This window comes from Schistosoma haematobium, chromosome 5 (assembly GCF_000699445.3).
Source record: "Schistosoma haematobium chromosome 5, whole genome shotgun sequence".
NCBI classification, from domain to species: Eukaryota; Metazoa; Platyhelminthes; class Trematoda; order Strigeidida; family Schistosomatidae; genus Schistosoma; species Schistosoma haematobium.
The window spans coordinates 7,848,115-7,872,037 of record NC_067200.1 but is presented as its reverse complement, the minus strand read 5'-3'; the positions used below and the strand labels follow the sequence as shown (position 1 = coordinate 7,872,037).

At 32.4% G+C, this 23,923-nt stretch overlaps 1 protein-coding gene across 1 annotated transcript in view; it reads right to left on the bottom strand.

Annotated features, from left to right (window-relative positions):
• The window catches only part of MS3_00011120 (uncharacterized protein), a gene marked incomplete at its 5' end in the record, with an annotated part of 128,639 nt that overhangs the window by 93,208 nt on the left and 11,508 nt on the right, over positions 1-23,923 (bottom strand). Inside the window, 3 exons of the mRNA XM_051219529.1 lie at positions 3,762-5,005; positions 6,916-7,072; positions 8,366-10,176. Coding sequence (XP_051064814.1) covers positions 3,762-5,005; positions 6,916-7,072; positions 8,366-10,176 — 3,212 coding nt within the window. The remainder of the gene's footprint in view (positions 1-3,761; positions 5,006-6,915; positions 7,073-8,365; positions 10,177-23,923) is intronic.

The following is a 23,923-nucleotide window of genomic DNA, read 5'->3' as shown; positions in this document are numbered from 1 at the left end:
GGCGTTTGAAGCGAATGCTACTGGGTTCGAGTCTTGGAGTGAACACTAACTCTGGGATGCAGGTACATCTAGCTGATGAATCCTAAATAAAACGAAACTCGTGTCATGGATTCCACTGCTAACCACTATCCATCCTTGCTTATAATTATAACACTATATTTACGGTTTTAATTTGTATATACACCTTCCAAATCCAGTCTGTCTTTGTTTAGGATAAATATCGTCGAATTCTCAGCTTTAGTAAACTTCTATTTGGTAATTTCCTATTGAACTCAACTTAAACAATTCAGACTAAAAAAACGATAGTGTAATCACTTCAGTTTTACAGATTATTATCATTATGCGAAGTTTGTGATTATTGCTGAAGTTCATACCTTATATCACCGAGTAATTTTAGTGTGAGAACGATAAAAATTGAAGAGCTCTGGACACCTGTCTTATCCTAGTGTCGAACTCTTTAGAACTTCAAATCTATATCCCAGATGCCTGAATCCTTGAGATCATTATCTTAAAATATAATGCTACCCAGTATACATATATAACCATAGACTACAATAAATCGATTAAATATAGCAGCCTGAAATGTCACCTGTGTCACTAAGTATTATGTATTATTAATCCATAAATCTGTCTCAAAACTAGCCATTAGTTATTTACAAGCTTATAGCTGTTTATTTGAATGATTTCCACAGATTACTTCTATTAGAAAGGTAGCTTCTTTGTTACAGACCTATTGAGTTTAAAAGTGTACATTAATGGATTGCTAATGAATGTTTTAATGGAAACCTGCTAATTGTAAGATTTTCAATTTTCGGATTGAGAATTCAAATCAGTACCTAAACTTCTAAATTGAACTAATCTTTTACAAGAATACTATACAGTTCAATAAACTTTTAAAATAAGTCAGATTTAAAATGATTCAATAGTTTAGTATTGTTCAATTCTTTGAGCTAGAGAGCCCTCAAATGCCCTGGTACGGCCGAGAGTAGGGAGAGTCATCTCTCCCTCCCAAAACGCTCTCAAGTGGTCACGTGCATATAACCACTGCCAGGGAAGTCCTACTCACTGCCTTCTCGTGGCGAGTTTGTCGTTTATGAAATTGAGAGGATGAAAAGCGAATGTCCGGCGCTTTAACCGGGTTGATGGACATGGAGAGTCCACCTAGGGGAGTTGAAAAACCCTCGTTCCAAAACAATGGTGCACATGGGCTCCAGTATCCTGAAGGAACAAATGACATATGAATCTATTGTTAGTCACCAGCTACCACGTGACTGCATCTCCTTACGTTGCTCCACTGCTTTGTAGACCAGACCTTGAGATTGAAAGCTCTGGGTGTGGCCCCCTGAGAAAACCATCTGCTTCGTTTCGAGCACACGGGAAGTATTCTAGCCCTCACACAAACTGAATGATTTGTGTGGCACATATCTATTTCGTGCCTCCTAATACCAATATTTATGTGCTTGAATAAATAAATAAAGAAATGAGTTTTGATTGAGATGTATTCACTCTAGTTTTAAAAAATAACATTGGTGATTACTTAATGTAGAGGTGAATCTGTTATTTTGTAGTATCGGTTACTATGTAAAGCCCATATAACTTATTCTAGCTTTTGGATAGGCCAGTTTATCCATTCTTGTTGAGTCACATTTTGACCTTGTCAATTATTCGCTTATCAACCTTGACTGTTTTTATGTATGCATATGTGTGTGCATTGCCTATCCTACTCATCACATATCTGTAACTTATTTTTGTTCAACTATAAATATCGATTCACGCTTTGCTAAATTGAGTTGTCTCACTTACCTTCTCCAATCTTATTCACTTTTCCATCTTTGTTTCGTCTCCCTAATTACCTGTACAAATCAAATAGTGAGTGCATGAAATATACATATTCAAAATCCATTCTTTTATTTGACTTACATTCAATTCGATTATTCACGAATCCGGATTAAGTTAATAATCATGTACGAGGATAACCATTTATACGATCCAATGGAAGTCAAATATCGGATCATTAAAATTTATTCCTCAAACATAAATCGATTCATTCTAACTTCATTGTTTCTGTTTGATTATCTTGATAACGAAACAACATAATTTCAATAGTTGAGATTATGAGTCAGTTGAAGCTAGGCCGCTATGAAAAACCTGGAAGCACTGGATGGCCGTTTCGTCCTATCATGGGACTCCTCAGAAGTGCGCATCCACGACCCCAGTCCGCGAGATTCGAACACAGGGCCTACTGGTCTCGCGAGTGAGAACTTCACCACTAGACCACTGAGCTGGCCGGCATCCAACGGTATTAATATCTAACTTCAACTAATCCACGAAATTTAGCCACACATCCACCACTATCGTCAATGAGTTACTACCTCACAACGGACCGGGTTGAACTCCACTGATCACTGCTTCTCACTAGAACTCCAGGATATACATCTTGAAGCCAGTCCTACAATAAGACGAAACGGTCGTCCAGTGCTTCCAGGTTTTACATGGTGGTCTAGCTTCAGTTGACTAGTGATCTAAGCTACTGAAATTACTAAAATCTCCACAAAACCATTTCTGATACAAAACAACATAACTTACAAGTATAATCAATCATAAACAAAGATATCAGAATGAATCAATTTAAATTTTATAATATAACCGAAATGTTCTATTTTTTTGCAAAAATTAAGCTTTAATTATATTGTCTTAGATAATCATGAGAGTTTCTCAATTAAATCATCTGATTTCACAGAACTCATTCATGTTAAAAGTTGAGATGGTGGAGAAGATTTATAGCTCATATAGATGATTTAGATGGAGTTTTGTTCTCTGAACTGGATGATTTGGTTGTATAGCTTTCATTGTTCTTCTGAATGACATCATCAGAACAAACTCCAAATAGAAGTGAATTTTGACATTTGTGCTGATGATACCGTTAAGAAGGACGATGAAATCTCCACGACCAAACCATCTAGCTCACAGAATAAAACTTCATCTAAATTAGAAGTTGTATTGTTCTACTTTATATTCTTCGTTCTTTATATGATTGAAATCAATAAAAAACAAGAGAAAAGAAGAACACAACACAATATATATATATATATATATATATATATATATATATATGTTTTCACTGTTGTTTCATTGTACCTAAGATAACCATCATAATAATAAAAGTGTAACAATCACTGGTAAATTGTTTGTTAGAAGAAGATTTTTTCCCGCTTATTATTTCTACTCAACATAAACACATATATATATATATATATATAGAAATATAAAGAAGGTTGGAATAATTGTACATTGTATACATATTTGAATTTATAACTCTTTAAAACACATTGACTCTCATATGATCCAATACATTTGTATTTATGATGGAGTTTTGTTCTCTGAACTGAATAGTTTGGTCGTGGAACTTTCATCGTCCATCTAAACGATATCATCAGCACAAACTTCAGATAGAAGTGAAGTTTGAAGTCGTTTAGAAGAACGATGAAAATTCCACGACCAAACTATTCAGCTCAAAGTACAAAATTCCATCATATTCATCAACCTGAACTAAAAATCTTCTGCACATTTGTACTATGCATACAGATAAGACTAATGTTACATACTTATTGTCATCTACAATCAATATATTACGTAATAAGACAATATGAAGCTTATATGTATTATTATTACACTAAAGTGTTTCTTTTGTTCCTTTCTTCGGGGGGGGGGCAGTATGTAAATATTAACAAAAGTTGGATTGAAGACATTTTGTATTGTACATCATATCTGTATTTATTAATGATTGTTTATTATGCTTTAATATTAAAGAATGTGGATAATTAATAGATTGACTTAATGGAATTTGTTCATTATGAATCAATGAATTCGATGATAATGATAATGATGATGGTGATGATGATGAGGAGGAGGATACAAGATTTGAATGTGGATAATTCACTGTAGTATTCGTAGTATTGTTGATTGGTATAGATGAAGTGTAATATGTTGATGATTGTATAATTGTAGGTAAATATGATGAAATAGTAGAATGAACTGAATTATGATATTTCATTGTTGAATATAAAGAATTTTGATTCATATCTGAAGGAATTTCATATGAAAGATGAAATGATTTTGATTGAGGTTGTAATTTAGAAAGTATATTCGTTTCAATACTCGTACTGTTAATACTACTATGCATAGTATTAGTAGTATTTGTAGTAGTAGTATCAGTACTATTAGAAAGTAGGCATTCATTCATTGTGTGTGAATTACGTATTCCAATGTGACTATTATTATCATCATAATGAACATTTGATAAATGACTATAATGTGGGAATGTTTGTGATGATGATGTAAGATAAGTATTAGTAGTATAATGAAATAATTCAGAATTTCTTTCATTTGGAATTATATTCAAATTAAAACGATTTGTAGATTGTTCACAAATTGAAGAATCATGATTTGAATGCGATAAAAATGATGGAATTGATTGAAAATTATGATGTGAGGAATTTAAATAATTTTGTCTACAATTATGTTTATTCGATACAAGATCACCTTCTACAACATCATTATAATCTTCATCAAATTCACCATTATCATTTTGTTCATTATCGTCATCACCATCATCATCATCATCATCGTCGTCGTCGTCGTCGTTGTTGCCGTCATCATTATCATCTTCATCATCATCATCATTATTATGATCTTCGTTATCATTGTGACCATCGATTTCATCTTCAACCATCTGTTCATCATGATCATCATCGTCATCTCCTTCTAAAATTATTTCATCTTCATTTAAATCTTGATTATTTTGAATTTTTTTAGTTGATTTCATTAAATGTCCAATAGATTTTTCATTATTTACATGATGATTTATATTTGAATTTTGTGCGGAATTTAAATTGATTGGACTTTTCTGTTCTATACTATGATTACTTCCAATTGATTTTGGTGGCCAACTCATTTTATTCTCTTTTTTTAAACGTCGTCTAGCATTTGCAAACCATGTTGAAACCTAATAATTAGATAATACTATGATTTGTTAATATGAATATAGATTAAGCAAAGAATTGTAACTAACAGAAAAGGAAGATAGAACAATTAAAAAAGAGTAATAATACTTATGGTTAGTGATTTAGTCAATGAACTCGTCAATTAGGTATACTTGAATCTTAATGTTAATGATCAAAGAGGGATTTGAGTACAATACCAGTTCCCTCAAGATTACAGGTACACCTCGCTGACGAGTCCCAAGTAGCACGAAACACGAGTCCAGGTTTTCCTGTCGACTACCTCCAACCATCATCTAATCTCAATATATAGTGCCCGCAATGTCGAATCACCTAGACTGGTGGCCACATTGCAACATGGTGGATAGCATTCGATCTGCGCTAATAAGGACTTGATACGCATGACATTGATCACCACCCAGTAATCAATTAATTGTGATTACATCTCAGTCCTACAGGAGGTCAGTCGCTGCCTGGATAGCTCAGTGGTAACGTCTCTGACTGTGAAGCTGGGTGACACGGGATCAAATCCATCAAGGAGTATCTGGTCCATCAAGATTACAGGTACACCTTGCTGACGAGTGCCAAGTGGCACAAAACCCGGGTCCAGGGTTTCCTGTCGACTACCTCCAACCACCATCTAATCTGAGTGGCACTATGTCAAGCCCTCAAAACTCATTCTGGCTTTTGGACAAACCAATCTATCCATTCTTTTCAAGCTACATTTGACTTTGTTAATTATTCACTTGTTAATGTTAACTATTTTAATGTAAGCGTATATGTATGTATTTCCTACCTTATTCACCATATGATTTCAGCTTGATTAAACTGAATTGGCTCATACGTCTTCTTTGCTGCGAGGCATTTCGCTTCGCTCCCTCTTCTTCGCTTTGTTCGCTTCACCAGTTAGGTAGATAATTTTACACGAGAATTTGGCGGATTGTTTATTTTAATTACATTCACACGATCCAATTGAAGTCAGATATCGAGCCACTAAAGTGGTTAGCCCATAGATAGCATCGTCCGATCTAATTGACGTCAAAATGAAGGGCTCCACTAAAAAGTTCTATATGAAAATCATAAACTTCCTTTACGTATAAACCGAAATCTCAATTAATAAATAACTTTCTTGTAGAAACTGTAAGTTATCAAAACGATATTTTAAATTAAATTTGAGGACAGCCGTTTCATCCTAACATGGGACTCTTCAACAGTGCGCATCCACGATCCCGCCTCACGAGATTCGAATCCAGGACCTATCAGTATCGGGCGCGAACGCTTAACCTCTAGATCACTGAGTTGGCTGGCATGTAACGGTGTTAATGTCTAACTTCAATCAATCCATGAAATCGCTCCACCGTCTACCAATGTGGTCGGTGAGTTACTATCTCACAAAAGACCCAGTTGAATTCCACTGGTCAGGGCTTGTCATCAGTACTCCAGGAAATTCCTCTTGAAAACTGTTACTAGTGAGCACATGATGATTGTAAGCAGAGAGGGGTTTTTGTGTATATTATAGTAATTTAATTGTTGAAATCATGAGTCACTTAATGCTAGATCACCATGGAAAACCTGGAAGCACTGGACGGCCGTTTCGTCCGATTGCGTGTCTCCTCAGCAGTACGCATCTATAATCCGTGGTGATCTAGCTTACATGGACTCATGAATTCAACTATTAAATTGTAACTAATTTAGCTTAACGACAACAATGAAGACAAGAAAACTGACGGTTAGATGTTAAAATCTTTCAAGTGTTATAAATTTCCATTAAGATTATAAATACACCTTAATGTTCACTTCTAATCAGTATACAAACTAGGGTTCAAAGTTTTTAATTCTAACCATTTTCACGTTATAACATAATAATCATTTCATATAACATGTAATATATGTATATTTCATCAAATCAACTTACTTGTGTTAATGTCATTTTTGTGATAATAGCAAGCATTATTTTTTCCCCTTTAGTAGGATATGGATTTTTCATATGCTCTTGTAACCAAACTTTTAATGTTGTAGTACTCTCTCTAGTAGCATTTTTACGTCGTGTACCATCAAGACCATAAGTAAATCTAATTAAAATTAAATAAAATGACATTTTATTCTAATAAATTTATTATATTACTTAAATAAATTCATAATGTTATTTTTTTGTTGTTGATTGAAATACATAAATGCCTATATACCCTGATGTGGTCAAAGGTGGGTAGAGTCAACTTTCCATCTAGAAATGCTCTCATATGGTTACGCATATACAGCTACTGTCAAGGAAGTCCTACTCTCTGCCTTCTCGTGGCGGGCTTGTTGGTTACAAAATCGAGAGGATGGAAAGCGAATCTCCGGAGCTTTAACCTGGTTGGTGGATAGGGAAGGTTCATCAAGGGGGTTGGAAAACCCAAACCAATGGTTCACATGGGCTCCAGAATTCTGAAGGAACAAATGACGTATGAAACCATTGTTGGTCGCCGGGTATCATGGGACTGCATCTCCTTTCGTCACTTCACTGCCTTGTGGATTAAACTACTAAGTCAAAGGCTCAGAGAGTGACCTCCTAAGAAAACCACCTGCTTCGGTTTGGGCACCCAGGCAGTATTTCAGCCCTCACACATATCGAATGACAAAGTGTAGCGCATGTATATATTTGGTGCCTCCTTGTACCAATGTTTATGGGTTTCAATAAATAATTATAAAAGGTATAACATTACTTAGACTGATATCTTTCAAGTTTACTACCAAAAGAGATAAGACTAACTTATAAATATGTTAAATGTATATGGGTTAACTCATTTCAAACTGTTGGTCTATTCATTATCCATGAAAACTATCACAGTTATATATATTTGTTTCAAACATCCTCTCAACATTTTTAAATAGGCATAATTCAAACTGTCAGTCAATAGGTTGACTCCAATTTTTTCATTTCATGTACCAGCGAACATCACACTTCACACCAAGCGGTGGTTAACTTTACGCAAATACATATCTCGATCATCTCAAATGATAAAAATTTTCAACCAATTTGTCCTGTCTACCTAATCCACACTGTACCTAACCACTGAATAATATAACTCAATTAATCGATCAGTATAGGGTTGTGGAGATTATTATATTATTGATTGAGATCAAGAGCTGATTGATGTTAGACCACCATCCTCTTGTGAGACTCCTCAGCGGTGCTTCCAAGTTTTCAATGATGGTCTAACATCAATCGGTTCCTGATTTCAATCAATTAATCGAAGCAATCCTCAGATTCAGATCCATCGAAATTATTCTTTTATGGAAAAAAATATATATCTTATCTAGAGTAGCCTGTATACAATGCTATGATCAGTATTAAACGTATTGAACAAGTCTTATTTTCTTACCCATGATGATTTGTGTGTCCAATACTAGAACCATTAGTTTGGTTGAAATTTCTTAAATGTCCATTATTTAAATAAACTGAATGATGTAAATGAGTATTATTAGAATTTTGAACTGATCTAGATAGAAGTTGTTGATGATGATGATGATGATGAGGATGTGGTAAATTCCCACTGAATGGATATGGATTATTATTAATATTATTGTTACCAGTTTTATTACCATTATTCCGTATATGAAAATGAGGATGTTCTATTGACAAATCATTTGTTGGTATTCGTGGATAGATTGGCTGTTTTGAATGAGTTGAATTTATAACTTGTGAATAAACATTTACAGTTGGAGGATGAATTGAAGGTATACAACGATATAATGAATTATTTGATGTCATTATTATATTTGAATTATTCATTTCATTTATTCTTATCGGAGAATGTGAAGAGGATATTGATAGTGATGATGATTGTATTTTATCATTTAATATTTGTGTATTAGGATATTTTATATCACGAGACTCGAAAGTGGATGACGATGATGATGAAGAAGAAGACGAAGAGTGATGCTCTATTGTTTTCAGTAAACCCTTTTCAGATAATAATTTATAATCATTTGGTTGAAATTTTTCATAATCCATAATTGTAGTAGTAGTAGTAGTAGTAGTAGTAGTAGTAGTATAATTTTTATTATGATTTGAATTGTCCTCATTGATACTACTACATGTACCAGTAGTATAAGTAGTATGAGTAGGAAAAAGTGAAGTAGTTGTTAATAATAATACGTTTGAATCATGATGTTTTTTATTAGTATATAGATTATCATTAATAATATTTGTTATAGTACATGCATTACTATTATTATTATTACCACTACTACTTATTAAATTATTATCAGTAGTATGCTGTTGACTTAATGATTGTTGTTGTATATGATTAAATAATACTTTAGATGAAAATAATTTATTTAAATATGGCGTATAATTCGAAAATTCTGTTAAATCATTTTCATTTTTATGAATTAAATGAAAATCTGTACTTAGATTACCATATTGATTTGAATGAACTTCATTCATTTCTCCAATATGTAATTCAATCGATGCTCTTGATGCAGCTGCTGCTGCTGCTGATGGTGTTGTTGTTGTTGTTGCTGTTGATGTTGTTATCGATGTTGATTTAGACGAATTGGATAAATGATCTAATGAGTTAGGTATGTTTACATTTGACAAGAATTTATTTTCTATTATTTCCTGTTCTGAATAATTTGAAATTATAGTCTCTGAGGTATTATTATTCATTTCTTTCGGTTGTCTAAAATAAATGGATGGTTCATGAAAATGCATAGATATTGATGAATGTAATACAGGATCATTATTTGGTTGATGATAAAGATTATAATTCGTTTTTTGATCATTTAAAGGATAATTTAAATGATTAGCATATTGTTGTTCTTGTTGATGATGATGATGATCATCATCATCATCATCATCACCATGATGCTGATCATGGTGATGGTATAATGAAGTAGGTTTTGAATAATTTAAACTATGCGTTAATCTATCTGATGAAAATACTTCTAAATTGTCCAATTCATTTTTACCCGGCTCTTTCATTTCTCTATTTGAATGTTGTAAATTATTGACAAAATTTTTACCAGTATATCCTAAATTTTGATATGGTTTATGTTGTGATGTAATAAATGGAACATTCATTAGTTCTTGTTGATATTGTTGATTGTTACTAAGTGCTTCATTTTGGGTTAGGTCATTTTTTAAATCAGAACATTCCCAAGAATTGGGTTTAATACCATAATCATTTGTCTATTAAGGAAAACAAAATAAAATAATTAAAATAGATTTCTAATACATAGTTAGAATGAGGAGTTGTGGAGATTGTAGTAAGTTAGACCACCATTGAAAAATTGGAAGCACTGGACGGGTTGTACAAAATCATGGATTGATTGAAGTTAAAAAATAACATCGTTGAATACTGACACAATGGTCTTGAGGTTGAGTGTTGGCGTCCGAGACCGAAGTTCCTGAATTCGAGTCCCTCATTCAGCATCGTTAATGTGCATGAATGAGGAGTCCCATACTAGGATGAAACGGCTGTCTAATGCTTTCAGGTTCTCAATGGTGATCTAGCTTAGCTTGACCACTGAATTCAACCATTAAAAAGTTTTTAATTTATGATTTCTTTTTCTACATCATTATTGACTACAATTTGCCTGAAGAAAAACTATACAAATTAAACATTACTTATTTCCTTCCCATATTAAAAGGTTGAATTCAAATGGATTTTAACAATCTATACCAAAAAGATTTGCAACTTTAGTATAACAATCTTATTTTACCAAGTTGATAAATTAGCTATTATAGAGCCAACTGGGTTCAAACATGATAGATATCAGTCTATTATGAAGGTTACACCTACTTCACCAAGATTTATATAAGGGGAACATGAATTATTTCAACAATATTTTGGGATATTGAAATCTTTAAAATAGAATACGATTCCATGAATATTTCATATAGGAATGTGAAATTTCACCGATAATAAATGTAAAATGAATGATTAGTCTAGTTCTATACAGTGTAAAAAATTTTCGACAGTTTACATTCCTGAAAACTTCCTAGTTTGAACCAAGAACCTTCAATTCTCCAAATGAATACCTGGCCTTAAGAATAAGAAATTCGAATCCAGTGATTCACAATTTTCGTTTCAATTAATTCGCTATATTTTCTCATAGATCATCATTATATACTATGCTCCATGACTATATCGCCCGAATGGATAAATACTGAAGAAGTGCTTCATTTTGGTCGAAACAGCTAAGAAACACTGGCTTTTTGTGATATTTCTATTGATGTCAACGTGTGACGAAATACATTTATAAATTGAATTAATCACTATTGAAATTTGATCGCAATTAGTCTTCTATCTAGGTTTTGATACATATTTGTAATTCCCAGATAGAATTTAGAAAAATACATACTCTTCCATCAACTTCAGTGAAACGAATAAAACTACCTTCTTCATGGTTATCGGTTGATAATTAAAACGTGGTAAACAATATGACCTTACAACATTTCAGTAATCTAATCAATGATGATTAAGGTTTTATATAGACTTTCATTTTGATAAAATCTTCTCTTCTTACAAGAAATGATGGATGAATTAACAAATTGTTGTATGAAGAAGATAACTAAAAACTATGAATCATCAAACAGGGACTAATGTCCTGTTTGACCAAACCGTTAAAAACAATCAACACGCATACTTCCGGCTACAATAGCAAACTAACTGAGATTGTAGTAATTTCAATAGTTAGATTCATGAGTCAATCTGAGTTAGATCACCACTGAAAACCTAGTAGTACTAGACTACCGTTTCGTCTTAGCATGAGACTCCTCAACAATGCGCATCCATGATCCCGCCCCGTGAGATCGGAACCCACAAACTCTTAACCTTTAGACCACTGAGCCGGCCGGCATCCAACAGTGTTGATGTCTAACTTCCATCGATCCATGAATGGATACGCAACCATTCATCCATTGTCTGAGGTAGATTCCTGTCTCTACCCGACACGGATCGGACTCCATTGGTCACTGTTTCTCATGAATTCAACTATTAAAGGATGTAACTCTCTGAAATTTCGTTGCATTTTTGTAGTCCCTACAACTGACAACTTGATCGTAGTTATACAGTTATCAACAATCTGAGAATACTGGATGGTTTTTGGCAAATAGTAGTTATTATACTACAAAAGATTTAACATTGAAAATACTATATGAAAAGGTGTATATGAAGAACTAATGAGGTTGCAAATTTAGAAGAACATTAAGAATGAATACATATGTGGTATTGCTTCTAATTCTAGGCTATTTCATCTAATGTCTCCAACCATCGATCATAGTTATCAATGATTCCAAGTAGTCTACATCTAAAACTTTATATCAAAACATTTAGTATTTTTACCTAATACTCTATGCTTAACCTTCAGATTAGTGGTGATCACTTTTACTACCAATAAATCTGTCCATTGATTCCGACATTTTAACAGTAAGTCAACATCAGTTAATTATTAAGATTGTGTATATCCTGATGAATGTTCAGTGGTAAATTATTAGATCATTTCTATCTATCTATCTATCTATCTATCTATCTATCTATCTATCTATCTATCTATCTATCTATCTATCTATCTATCTATCTATCTATCTATCTATCTATCTATCTATCTATCTATCTATCTATCTATCTATCTATCTATCTATCTATCTATCTATCTATCTATCTATCTATCTATCTATCTATCTATCTATCTATCTATCTATCTATCTATCTATCTATCTATCTATCTATCTATCTATCTATCTATCTATCTATCTATCTATCTATTTATCTATCTACCTATCCTCATCAACATAAATCCATCATTCATGACTTCTATTTTGAGAACATTTTTCATGTGAAAAATTCGTTAATTTTTTTCTTTACGTTTCATTAAATTTATTTAATGTCGTTTAATAGATAGACAAGGTAGATAAATTGGTTTCACACTAGATAGAGAGTATTAATTTCATTCTTTCTGTGGTTTACACCAATCTAACAAAGGTGTTTTACAAATTTTTGTTCATTCTCCATAAATCTAATAATATTCAGAAGAATATTAATGATAATCAAAGTTCACTGATCCATTAAAATAAACGATATCTCTTTTTCATTTCTGTATTGTTTGATTCCATTATTACAAATTAACACTTTAACATTGGGCTTATTCATCTATTGTGAAATGATATGATGTGATTGCTAGCACTCTTCTCTTTTTACCCCCCTCTCTCTCTCTCTCACTCTCTTTCACCCACACCCAGATGCATACGCATGTACACAACCTTGAATATACACCAAAAAACCTCCCCCTCCTTTGTTCCCCCCCATACACCCAGACGTCGTCTTTCACATAGGTGTATATCTTCATAGATAATATTACTTCCAAAGTTGATGTTACACCTGCAAAATGGATTTTTTTCTCCTTTATTCATCAAGATTCAAAACAGTTTTGCGTTATGTTAAAATTTCTATTCCAAATTGAAATGTATATATTCATATCTTTTAATAGTCCTTAATTTATCACCTCTCCCCCCTCAATTTCTTCGTCTACTATTTTTGTCATTTTATACCACAATTATTATAAGTGTATTTTTTTTTGTTTTTAATCTCACATCAACTAAATAGAGAGTTACAACATTGAAGAAAAAAAACACAACGAAACAACAAATTTCTACCACCAACTTAACCTTTGAAAAAAAAATGATTATGAACCCCCGTTCATCATTGTTCCAGTCCATGAATAGTCTCTTGTACGTGTGTACATACATATATATATATATATATATATATACGAATTTTTTTTAATTTTCGTTAAAAAAAACCACCTAAACTACTTAGTTTTTCCGCTTAATATACCCTGAAACAATTGGATGTGTGTTTTTATTATGATTGACAAAAAACACCAACTATATCTCATTCAATATTTAATTAACTTTTAAATGATTCTCGCTTCATTGAAGTGTAGAATCAATGATGGTTTAATAATTACAGAAACATACTGATAATAATTGGAGTGTATATAGAAACAATTGAACTTGATAATGTTCGAGTGTTTACTTGTTATATGTTAAAATGAAGGATTCTATTATCTTCAATATAGAGGCTCTGGCAATATAAAAGTATCAACAGTAATTATGATAATGATTAACATAGAAAGAAAATATTTAATAGATCAACATGGAAAACCTGGAAGTACTGGACGACCATTTCCTTCCAGTTCCCGCTTTACGAGATTCGAATCCAGGACTTATCAGTCTCGTGCACGAACACTTAACTTATAAAACACTGAACTGGTCGGTATTTTAATGGTGTTAATGGCTAACTTCAACCAATTCACGAAATTACACCACTGTTCATCATTTAGAAAATAATCAATTTCTTAGAAGAAAAATCTATCTCTTAACTATGTTTCTTGTTAGTTGAAAAACTTATCAACACAACATATATCTGTAAACAATCTTCATGAAAATTTTATTCCTTCCCTACGATATTTTAACTAAGTCTCATTGTCTAAACAGCAGTCACTGTACTATTCGGATCTTTTTTTTAGAACTTATTTGTTGGTCACTAATAATTGGTCAATGTTAAGTTAAATTCCTAGTTGATTAGTGGGATTCAATTACCATACCATACTAGACAAACATGATATCAGTTAACATAAAATATTAAGTAGGAAAGTGTTATAAAGCTTTCTACCTGTTAAAACAGTTCTTTATAAGAATATGTTTTGTAGCATTTCTTCAAGTTAATGGACTTCAGTTCGGTGTTTGGAAAACTGGGTTCTGATTTCACATAATTTTGGGCGGCCCGTATGAATATCTGGGCTGTCTGTTTCTACCATATAGATATTTCAATAAGTTAGCTGTTTTACTGTTTCTTTTAACAGATCATTATGTCAATTAATTGCATAACCTATTTAGGTGAATTCAGGTGCCGAATCAGAGACATAGTGGTTGCTGGCAATATACATCGAAATGAATGTACATTATTCAGATGTCGACTACTGAAATGCTTATATTTAACTGGCCATCACTCAATACTTATCTTCAATATCGATCAAGGAATAAGAAACGGGAACTGGTTGAAACACTATGTGTCGAGAACTCTATATTGTACCAAGAATATAATATTGAATAAAGCTAATAATAGTGATAAAGTGTCGAGGTGAATAAGTGTGATCTATGATTAACAATTTCAAAATCCTAGATCCCTATCATTATCATTAACAGTCAAATAAGTAGTATACGTTGTAAGTATTTATTATATGACACCTAGGTAATTTAAACAAAACGATTATTAATAGAAATTTATAGAGATATTTGCTAATGAAACAATTACGATTAGGTATTCATACCATGGCTGAAATTGATTGTTTCAAATAAATTGAACATTGAATAAAGTTATGGTAAAGAAATGTTTGGGAATTATCTGTCACTTAGGGAATATTGATTACATTTAAAATGGTGATACTGGATAAATGAATAATTTGTGAACGTTGGCTCAATTTTGTGGATTGGTTAAAGTAAGACATTAACACTGATGGAAGTCGGCCGGCTTAGTGTTCTAGAAGCTAAGTTTTCGCATGCGAAACTGATAGGTCCTGGGTTCGAATCTCACGGGGGCGGGATCATGGATGTGCACTGTTGAGGAGTCCCATACTAGGACGATTCGGACATCCAGTGCTTCCAGGTTTTTAATGATGATCTAGCTTCAATTGACTCATAAATTCAATTATTAAATTATAATGTTCACAAAACCCCTTATGAGAGCAATTTATCGTTTGGATAATTCATAATCAAACTTACAATACCACAAATGAAAATTCTAAAGTTTCATTGAGAAATTGTGAACATTAGAGTTTAGTCTTGTTACTCGTAAAACTGGTATCATCAATAAAGATGATTAAGAGTAATATCATATCAAGAAGGGAATCAATCTACGTAATATCACACGGTTGTTTCGATCTATTTTTAAGTGCACTGGAATTATCAATTCGTAATTCTGAATTTTTAGCCTATTGGTTTTTGTAGTGATAATAGAATAACACTAAACTATCATCTCAAGTCATCCTTGAAGTTAAACGTAAGAGGTTAATACTGGCTGTTGAATACTTGGCGAAAAACGGTGAAATTCAATAAAGGTCAACGTAAGAACATTATCGACACAAAATTGTTCAGTCATGAAAGTGTATGGTCATTGTAAATCTTTTATCTTTATTATTTACCATATTATTCACCATATCACTAGCCCTTATGTATTCTTTAATGATCCTTACAAATAATACCACTGACTGACACAGTAGAATGAGTCAGTATAGACAATGATATGAAACCACCGTAAGATAATATAGATTCAGCAGTTACATCATAACAAGCCCACAATATTAAGTCAGGTCTGTTATTGGAGTAGCAGGGATAACTGTACGAATACCGAAATTTAGTCTAAATCCTACAATTCCACGGTGTTATGTTCACTGCCAGATACGAATAGACATTATTATGTACAGAAAGCTTTGTGAAACACTGTTTATAATTCTCGAATTTAGATTAAACATTTATTAGTGAAGAATTTTATTATTCCTTCCTTAATATTTAAACAACAATTGATCACTCTTTGTTGCTATATAGTTATCCTGATTGGATCATTCTGATACAAATTTGATGAATGCTGGGGTGCAATATACTAGTGTAGTGAAGTGATATACATTCGGTTCGAGTTTTAGTGTAAACATCAACATTGAGATATAGATAAATCTACGTGACAATGCCCAAACAGAATGAATCTCCTGCCATAGATAATACTGGTAGCCAAAATCCGAATATATTGGTGAGTAAGAAATAAACTTTAATAATTAAGTCATAGATTAACAATACAGTTAAGGAAAATGAACATCCTAAGTACCAGCGATATTTGTATATGGATAGAATAAAAGAAAAGGAAACGCTTTTATTATTCACACTATAAATCGAATGATAAGTAATTATTTAAAATTATAAGGAAGCATTGAATATATAGTATCAGACTATTCATCATTGATATTTATGAACAAACTGGAGATCGAACCCTATATATTTGACCTAGAGCTGTAAACGTATAATATCTCTAAAGTTTCGCAACAGATTTACAGCACATAACAGTAATACTTTCAAACAACATGAAGAATTTGTAATCGGAACGTTTATGTAGAAGTAGAAATAACTTAGTTGACTATTAAGATACTAGTTATGTTGAAATGACAAACTATTTAGAATGACAGAAAAAATGTTACACTGAGGCTTGTAGTTGAAGATATGGGATGAACACCCTGGATTCAATACATGATGGATTTATAGAAGCCTAATGATAAAGAGTCGTCAATTGGGACGAAACAATTATCTTGTGTCATTTGGTCTTCGATTATCCATTAGTTATCGATCCATTAAAACAAATATCTTGAGTGCCTTGTTAACTTCATACACTGAGAAGATGACACAATCAGATATCTTCCAGTTTTTAAGGAATCGTAAAAAATGGGGTTACACAGACTTGGCTATCCAATATAAATGAATTATTTAGATTTTAATTAGTTGAATTTCTTCATTTCTCACAACTATGGAGAAAAAGAACCCATTCAAAAATACTGAATAGATTTCTCAATGAGGTTCGTTTTCTGTCATTTGCTATGAATATGAATATTCATTGTAGCGCAACTTGACGATTCGGTTGAAAAACCCTAATGATGTATTAGTTTGAAAGTAAAAGAAAATCTTTAGTGAGTATTACACTTTAATATACAGAGCCCATTTACTAAATGAACGGAAAGATGATCAAAAGTACTGAAAAATACTACTACCAAAAAAACATTAATTAAAGCCACAACTAAATGAGACATAACAAGAGTATCTTATTTATATGCATATACAATGTTTCTGTAATGTATGTTATGTATTCGAGAGTTTTCACTTACTTACTGGTGATAATAGAAATATTATCAGAATTAGGATTTGTGGAGATTGTAGTAATTTAACTAAATGAATTCATGATTCGATCTAAGATAGATCATCACCGAAAACTTAAAAGCTCTAGACGTCTGTCTCTTCCTAGTATGAGTCTCCTCAGTAGTATGCATCCACATGCATCCCGCATACGGCGTTCGAACCGGTGAGCTTCGGTCTCTCACGTGAACGCTTAACCTTCTGACCACTGAGTCGGCATCCAACAGTGTTAATGTCTAACTTTAATTAATCCATAATCTTTTTAATGATGATCTAGCTTAAATCGACTCATGGTTTCAACTACTAAAATTGCTACAACCTCCACAAACCCCCTTCTTATACCAATCAACATATGCTCACTTGTAACTGGTTTCAAGAGATATATCCTAGAGTTCTAGTGAGAAGCAGTGACCAGTGGAGTTCAACCGGGTCAGTTGTGAAGTAGTACCTCACTGATGACAATGGTGGATGTGTCGCTCAGTTTCATGGATTAGTTGAAGTTAGTTATTAACACCGCTGGATGCTGGCTCAGTGGTCTAGTTTGTTAAGCGCCAGGCGCGAGACTGATAGGTCCTGGGTTGGAATCCCGCGGGGTGCGGGATCGTGGATGCGCACTGATGAGGAGTGCTACAATAGGACGAAACGGCTGTACAGTGCCTCTAGACCTTCCATAGTGGTCTAGCTTCAATTGACTCATGATCTCAACTGTTGAAATACATTTCAGAAAGGGGATATTGTGGAGATGTTTAATAATTTTTTAATAATTGAATTCATGGACCAATTAAGGCTAGCTCATTATGGAAAATCTGAAAGTACTGGGCAATCATTTCATTAGATGGTTATGAGTTTCTTTTCTTTCTTTGGTTTTTTCGGCACAAAACAATCGATTATTTTTTTATTTATTATAAATTAATCTATTTTTCAAAATGTGTAGAGAAAGTAGAGAAAAAAACTAATCTTATTCTTTTAAACTGGTTTATTTTACATTGAACATAACAAAACAACTTCAAATGAATATTGAACCGTTTTTCTATTTTTAAAAAAAAAGAAAAAAGAAAAATAACGAAAACAAAAATTCAAATAAACAAACGAACACTAAGAGAGAATAAAGATAACAGAGACGTTGTGGTCGGATAATGAGAGCGAGAGCGAGAACGAGAGTGAGAGAGAGAGAGTGAGAATGGGAAAAATAATTCGTACTAAAAATGTATATCAAATGAGTTTAGTGACATTTCTTTTTTAAAATAACAAAAGAAACCTATTGTGTGTTTTCTTTTATATTTTGTTTTCCCGCTAAAAATAAATGCATAATGCGGTATATTTAAAATGAAATAAACGGGAATATTGGGAAGAAGAGGAAAAATAAAAAGAAGCAAAAGTAATTCGTCATTATTTGTTAGAGTATAAAGAATATATAATGTACATATTTATGTATAGATAATAAGATATAAGTTGAAAGATGCTTTGAAGCATCGAAAGACCCATATATATACATGTATGAAAATACACCAGAATGTATGTAGAGACACAATAACACAATCAGTGGATCAATTTATTGACAACCATTTATCATTGGATTGATACTGTTGTTTCTATTATCACTATTATTATTATTATTATTATTATTATTATTACTTCAAATAACAGTAATGATTTAACGTATATATGTATATCTATTTACACAAGTATCGGTCGACTGATAATCATTAAAATTGCTGGAATATGAATTGTATTTAAGCAGAAAACTGGCTACGGAATACGTGTTTTTGATTGATGTAATTTATATATATGTGTCCTCGAACGCCCTGGTACGGCCGAGAGTGGGGAGGGTCAGCTCACCCTCTCAAAATGCTCTCAAATGGCCACGTGCATACAACCACTGCCAGGGAAGTCCTACTCACTGCCTTATCGCGCCACGAAATTGAAAGGATGAAAAATGAATGTCCAATGCTTTAAACACGTTAGTGGATACAATGGGTCCACCTAGGGGAGTTGGAACATCCTGATTCCGAACCAATAGTGCACATGGACTCAATGATCTTGAAAGAACAAGTGGCTTATGAACTAATCGGTGGCCATCGGCTACCATGGGACTGCATCTCCTTACGTTGCTCCACTGCCGTGTAGATCAGACCTTTAGATCGAAAGCTCTGGATGTGGCCCCCTAAGAAAACCATCTGCTTCGGTTTGTGCACCCGGACAGTATCCCAGTTCTCACACCAATCGGATAATTTATGTGACGCATATCTGTTTGGTGCCTCCTTGTATCAATGTTTATGTTTAAATAAATAAATTATATATATTACTAGCAAAAATGCTCAAGGGTATTGCACAGTTTCTGAGTAACTAAATGGGTAATTGTGAAGCTTTCATTGTGTTTTTTTCTGGACTACATTATCAGTTTGTATTTTAAAGAGAAGTGAGCTAGTGAATATTATTTAGGAATTAGGCGTTTTAATGGAAGCAATTTATTGTTTTTCGATGAAAGATTGATTCGCATATTCATTAGTTGTATTTGAAAAAGATACTACATACTTATAGACCTCAGGTTTTACAAGACATTTTTATTTAAAATTTACTAATAACATTTGACTAATTACATTACTATCCTGGCATACAATTAATTAGTTTAAACCTATATTGTATCAGTTGCTGTATGAATAGGATAGTTGCGTAATATCGCGGATTGGTTGAGGTTAGACAATCACACCATTGGATACTGGTTCAAGTTAAGCATTCGCGTATGAGACAAAGGGTTCTGGGTTCCAATTACGCATATGGGATTTGTGATGAACACTATTGAGGAGACCCACACTAGGACGAAGTGTCAGTTTATTGCTTCCACGTTTTCAATAGTAGTCTAATATTGACCGACTCATGATAATCCATTGTTTAGACAGTAATATATCTTTGTTAGGAAAAATCACATTGCTGTTTTTATTAAAGTGTATTACTCGAAAAATGAATAATGGATAAAATTAGTTCCATTGGGATTGATGAACATATGGGTTAAAGTTGTTTGGTGCTTAGAGATGGTCAGTAGAAAACCCTAAACATAATAACGGGCTGGTGGACATTTGTAGCAAGAGCACCTAAAATCTTGACTAGTGAACATAATGGAAGTTGATTGATAAAACTCAGTCAGCACTAAATGACTAGACGGTTTTGACACTCATTAGTTTTAGTAAATACTCAGTCATAGATCTTTTTTTCATTATTTTCATCTGTAAATAATAATTTGTAATTAATTTGAATGAAATTTAGTTTATGATAATGAATTTGTTACTTGCAGTAATCAAAGCGATAACAAATATCTATTGTGCTGTGTACTACTGATGTTGACAGATATCAGTAGTATATATCATCAGTCGAAAGTGAAATGCCTGACAGCAGAATGTTAAGAAGATCAAAGAAAAGAGAACAAACACAGAGAATGATTAGTATGGAAACGAAAGAACACTGAAATGTGAGACGATTGATTAACATTTTGCAAATGAAGTATTTACTCGATTTTACTAAATGATTCTGTAATGTTTTATTCCAATACATTCGATTTTCCTCACTTGTTTTCTCGTTCACTACACCATTAAATCAGTTTGTCTAAGTTGATGAAATAACATTAGAACTTGGATACTTAGAATATTTATCGATCATGTATTTATAAATTATATCTCGGCAATCAATAATCTTGATTTTAATTATTATTCTGAAGAAGTCAGTTGGACGAAACGCTAGAATCATTTAAATTTCAATCACTAAGATTATTTCGAAAACATAAAAAGTAGTTTTCACATAAATCTAATCTAACATATACCATTTGATGAATAAAAGTAAATCTTACAATTGATTGAACACTGAGTGGTGATCATTGTCATGTATGTCAGGTCCTTCTTAGTGCAGATCGAATCCTATCGACCAAGTTACAATGTGGCCACTAGTTTAGATGATTCAACATTGCTTACACTATATTGAGATAAAATGCTGGTTAGCCGATAAGATTCAATCTGCACTAAGAAGGACCTGACACTCATGACATTGATCATCACCCAGTGATCAATCAATTGTAAATAAATCTTAGTCCTACAGAAGATCAGTCACGGCCCGGATAACTCAGTGGTAACATCTTTGACTGTGAAGCTGTGTGACATGGAATCGAATCCGTCAGGGAGTATCTGTTCCCTTAAGATTCTAGGTACGTCATGCTGAGGAGTGCTAAATAGCACGAAACCTAGATCTAAAGTTTCCCGTTAACTAACTTCAACCACCATCTTGAAAGTAAATCTTCCATTATCTTAAGAATTTGAATGTAACATTATTTTTATCCTTCAATAGTAAAATATAATTAAAAATTCTCAACATGTGGTGAGGTAAGACAAAGCGCTATTAATTAATCTACTGAAAAGTAAAACTATTATTATTACCATTACCATTATTATTATTGTTAATGAGTGAATATTATTACCATTACTATTATTATTACCATTATTGTTAATGGTGGTACTATTATTAGTACCATTACTATTACTATTATTACCATTATTATTATTATTATTATTACCATTACCACTGTTACTACTATTATGGTTATTATTAATGAGTGAATATTATTACCATTACTATTATTATTATTACCGTTATTAGTAGTATTATTATTAGTACTATTACTATTATTATTCATTATGATTGAATATTATTCAGGAAAATAATTAAATTTTTCTTTCATTTAGAAAACCATTGAACAGTTGTTTGCAATGGATAAATGATTATATAACAACTAAGTTAAAAGAGTCAATTTATCCGGATACAATTTGTTGGTTTGTTTGTTCTTAGAAACAAAAAAATCAATACATCAGCAGAAATTACTTTCTTTATTATTCTTTTTACTCTTTTTTTTCGCTGGTTAAGTATAGATTAACAATATTTCATTAGAGAGTATATTTATATGAAATAGTAATTGAAAGGTTAAATGAATAGAATGGAAATTCTTTTATGTTTATCTAAGTAAGATGATTGAATTAGTAATAGTTACACTTAAATTAAAGGCTTAATATCAAGTATATGAGTCGATTATGGTAAATGTTTGGGTTTTTTTAGCAAAGTTGTTTACTATGGGATGGGTTTGATGACTTTATACTTAACTCTCCTGCTTTACCTGGGTTTGATGGAAGCAGTAACGTTAGAAAAGTTTCAAGCAAAGGATCTGAGGAAAATATGAAGGTAAGGATTGGTAAAGCGAGGACAATATTCTTACAATTGAATAACATATGGAACTTAAACAAGTATCAATTAATAGGAAAGTCAGAATCTTTAATATGAACATCAAGACAGTTCTACTATACGGAGTTTAAAATTGAAGGACTTTTATAGCCATCATCAAAAAGGAACATTTACCTTTTTAAAAAAGGTTGTTTATGCAAGATATTCAACGTCAGTTAACTTAATAACATCACTTACAGACTACTGTGGAAGAAAACAAACCAGCTTCAAACTGAAAATGAAATTGGGAAAAGGCGTTGAAAATGGATAGAACATACAATACGGAATCACCAAGCTGTAGTGATTACCTGGAATCCTGAAACGAAACGGAAAAGAGGAAGGCCGAAGAACATACCACATCTGGAATTGGAAGCAGACATGAATAGGATGAATAGCAACTCGAAACAACTGGAAAGGACTTCCCAGGAAAGGGTTGTACGGAGAATTTTGATCATATACTAGGACAAGCTAGCCATCAAGTGCTTTCAGGTTAAAATTAGATCAACTGGTTTTTACAATTTAGGTCATTATCATTAGGTTTATTCATATATCAAATGGTAAATTGTAAAAGATTCCCTAATCAATAAGTCTGAACCAACATATAAAACTAACCAAACAATAGAATAGATAATATTTCAGTGTTTATTATAAATAATAATAATGATGAAATTCTTCTTCATAATGATAGTTTCATGTTTAAAAAGAAAAACGGACAGATAAACAG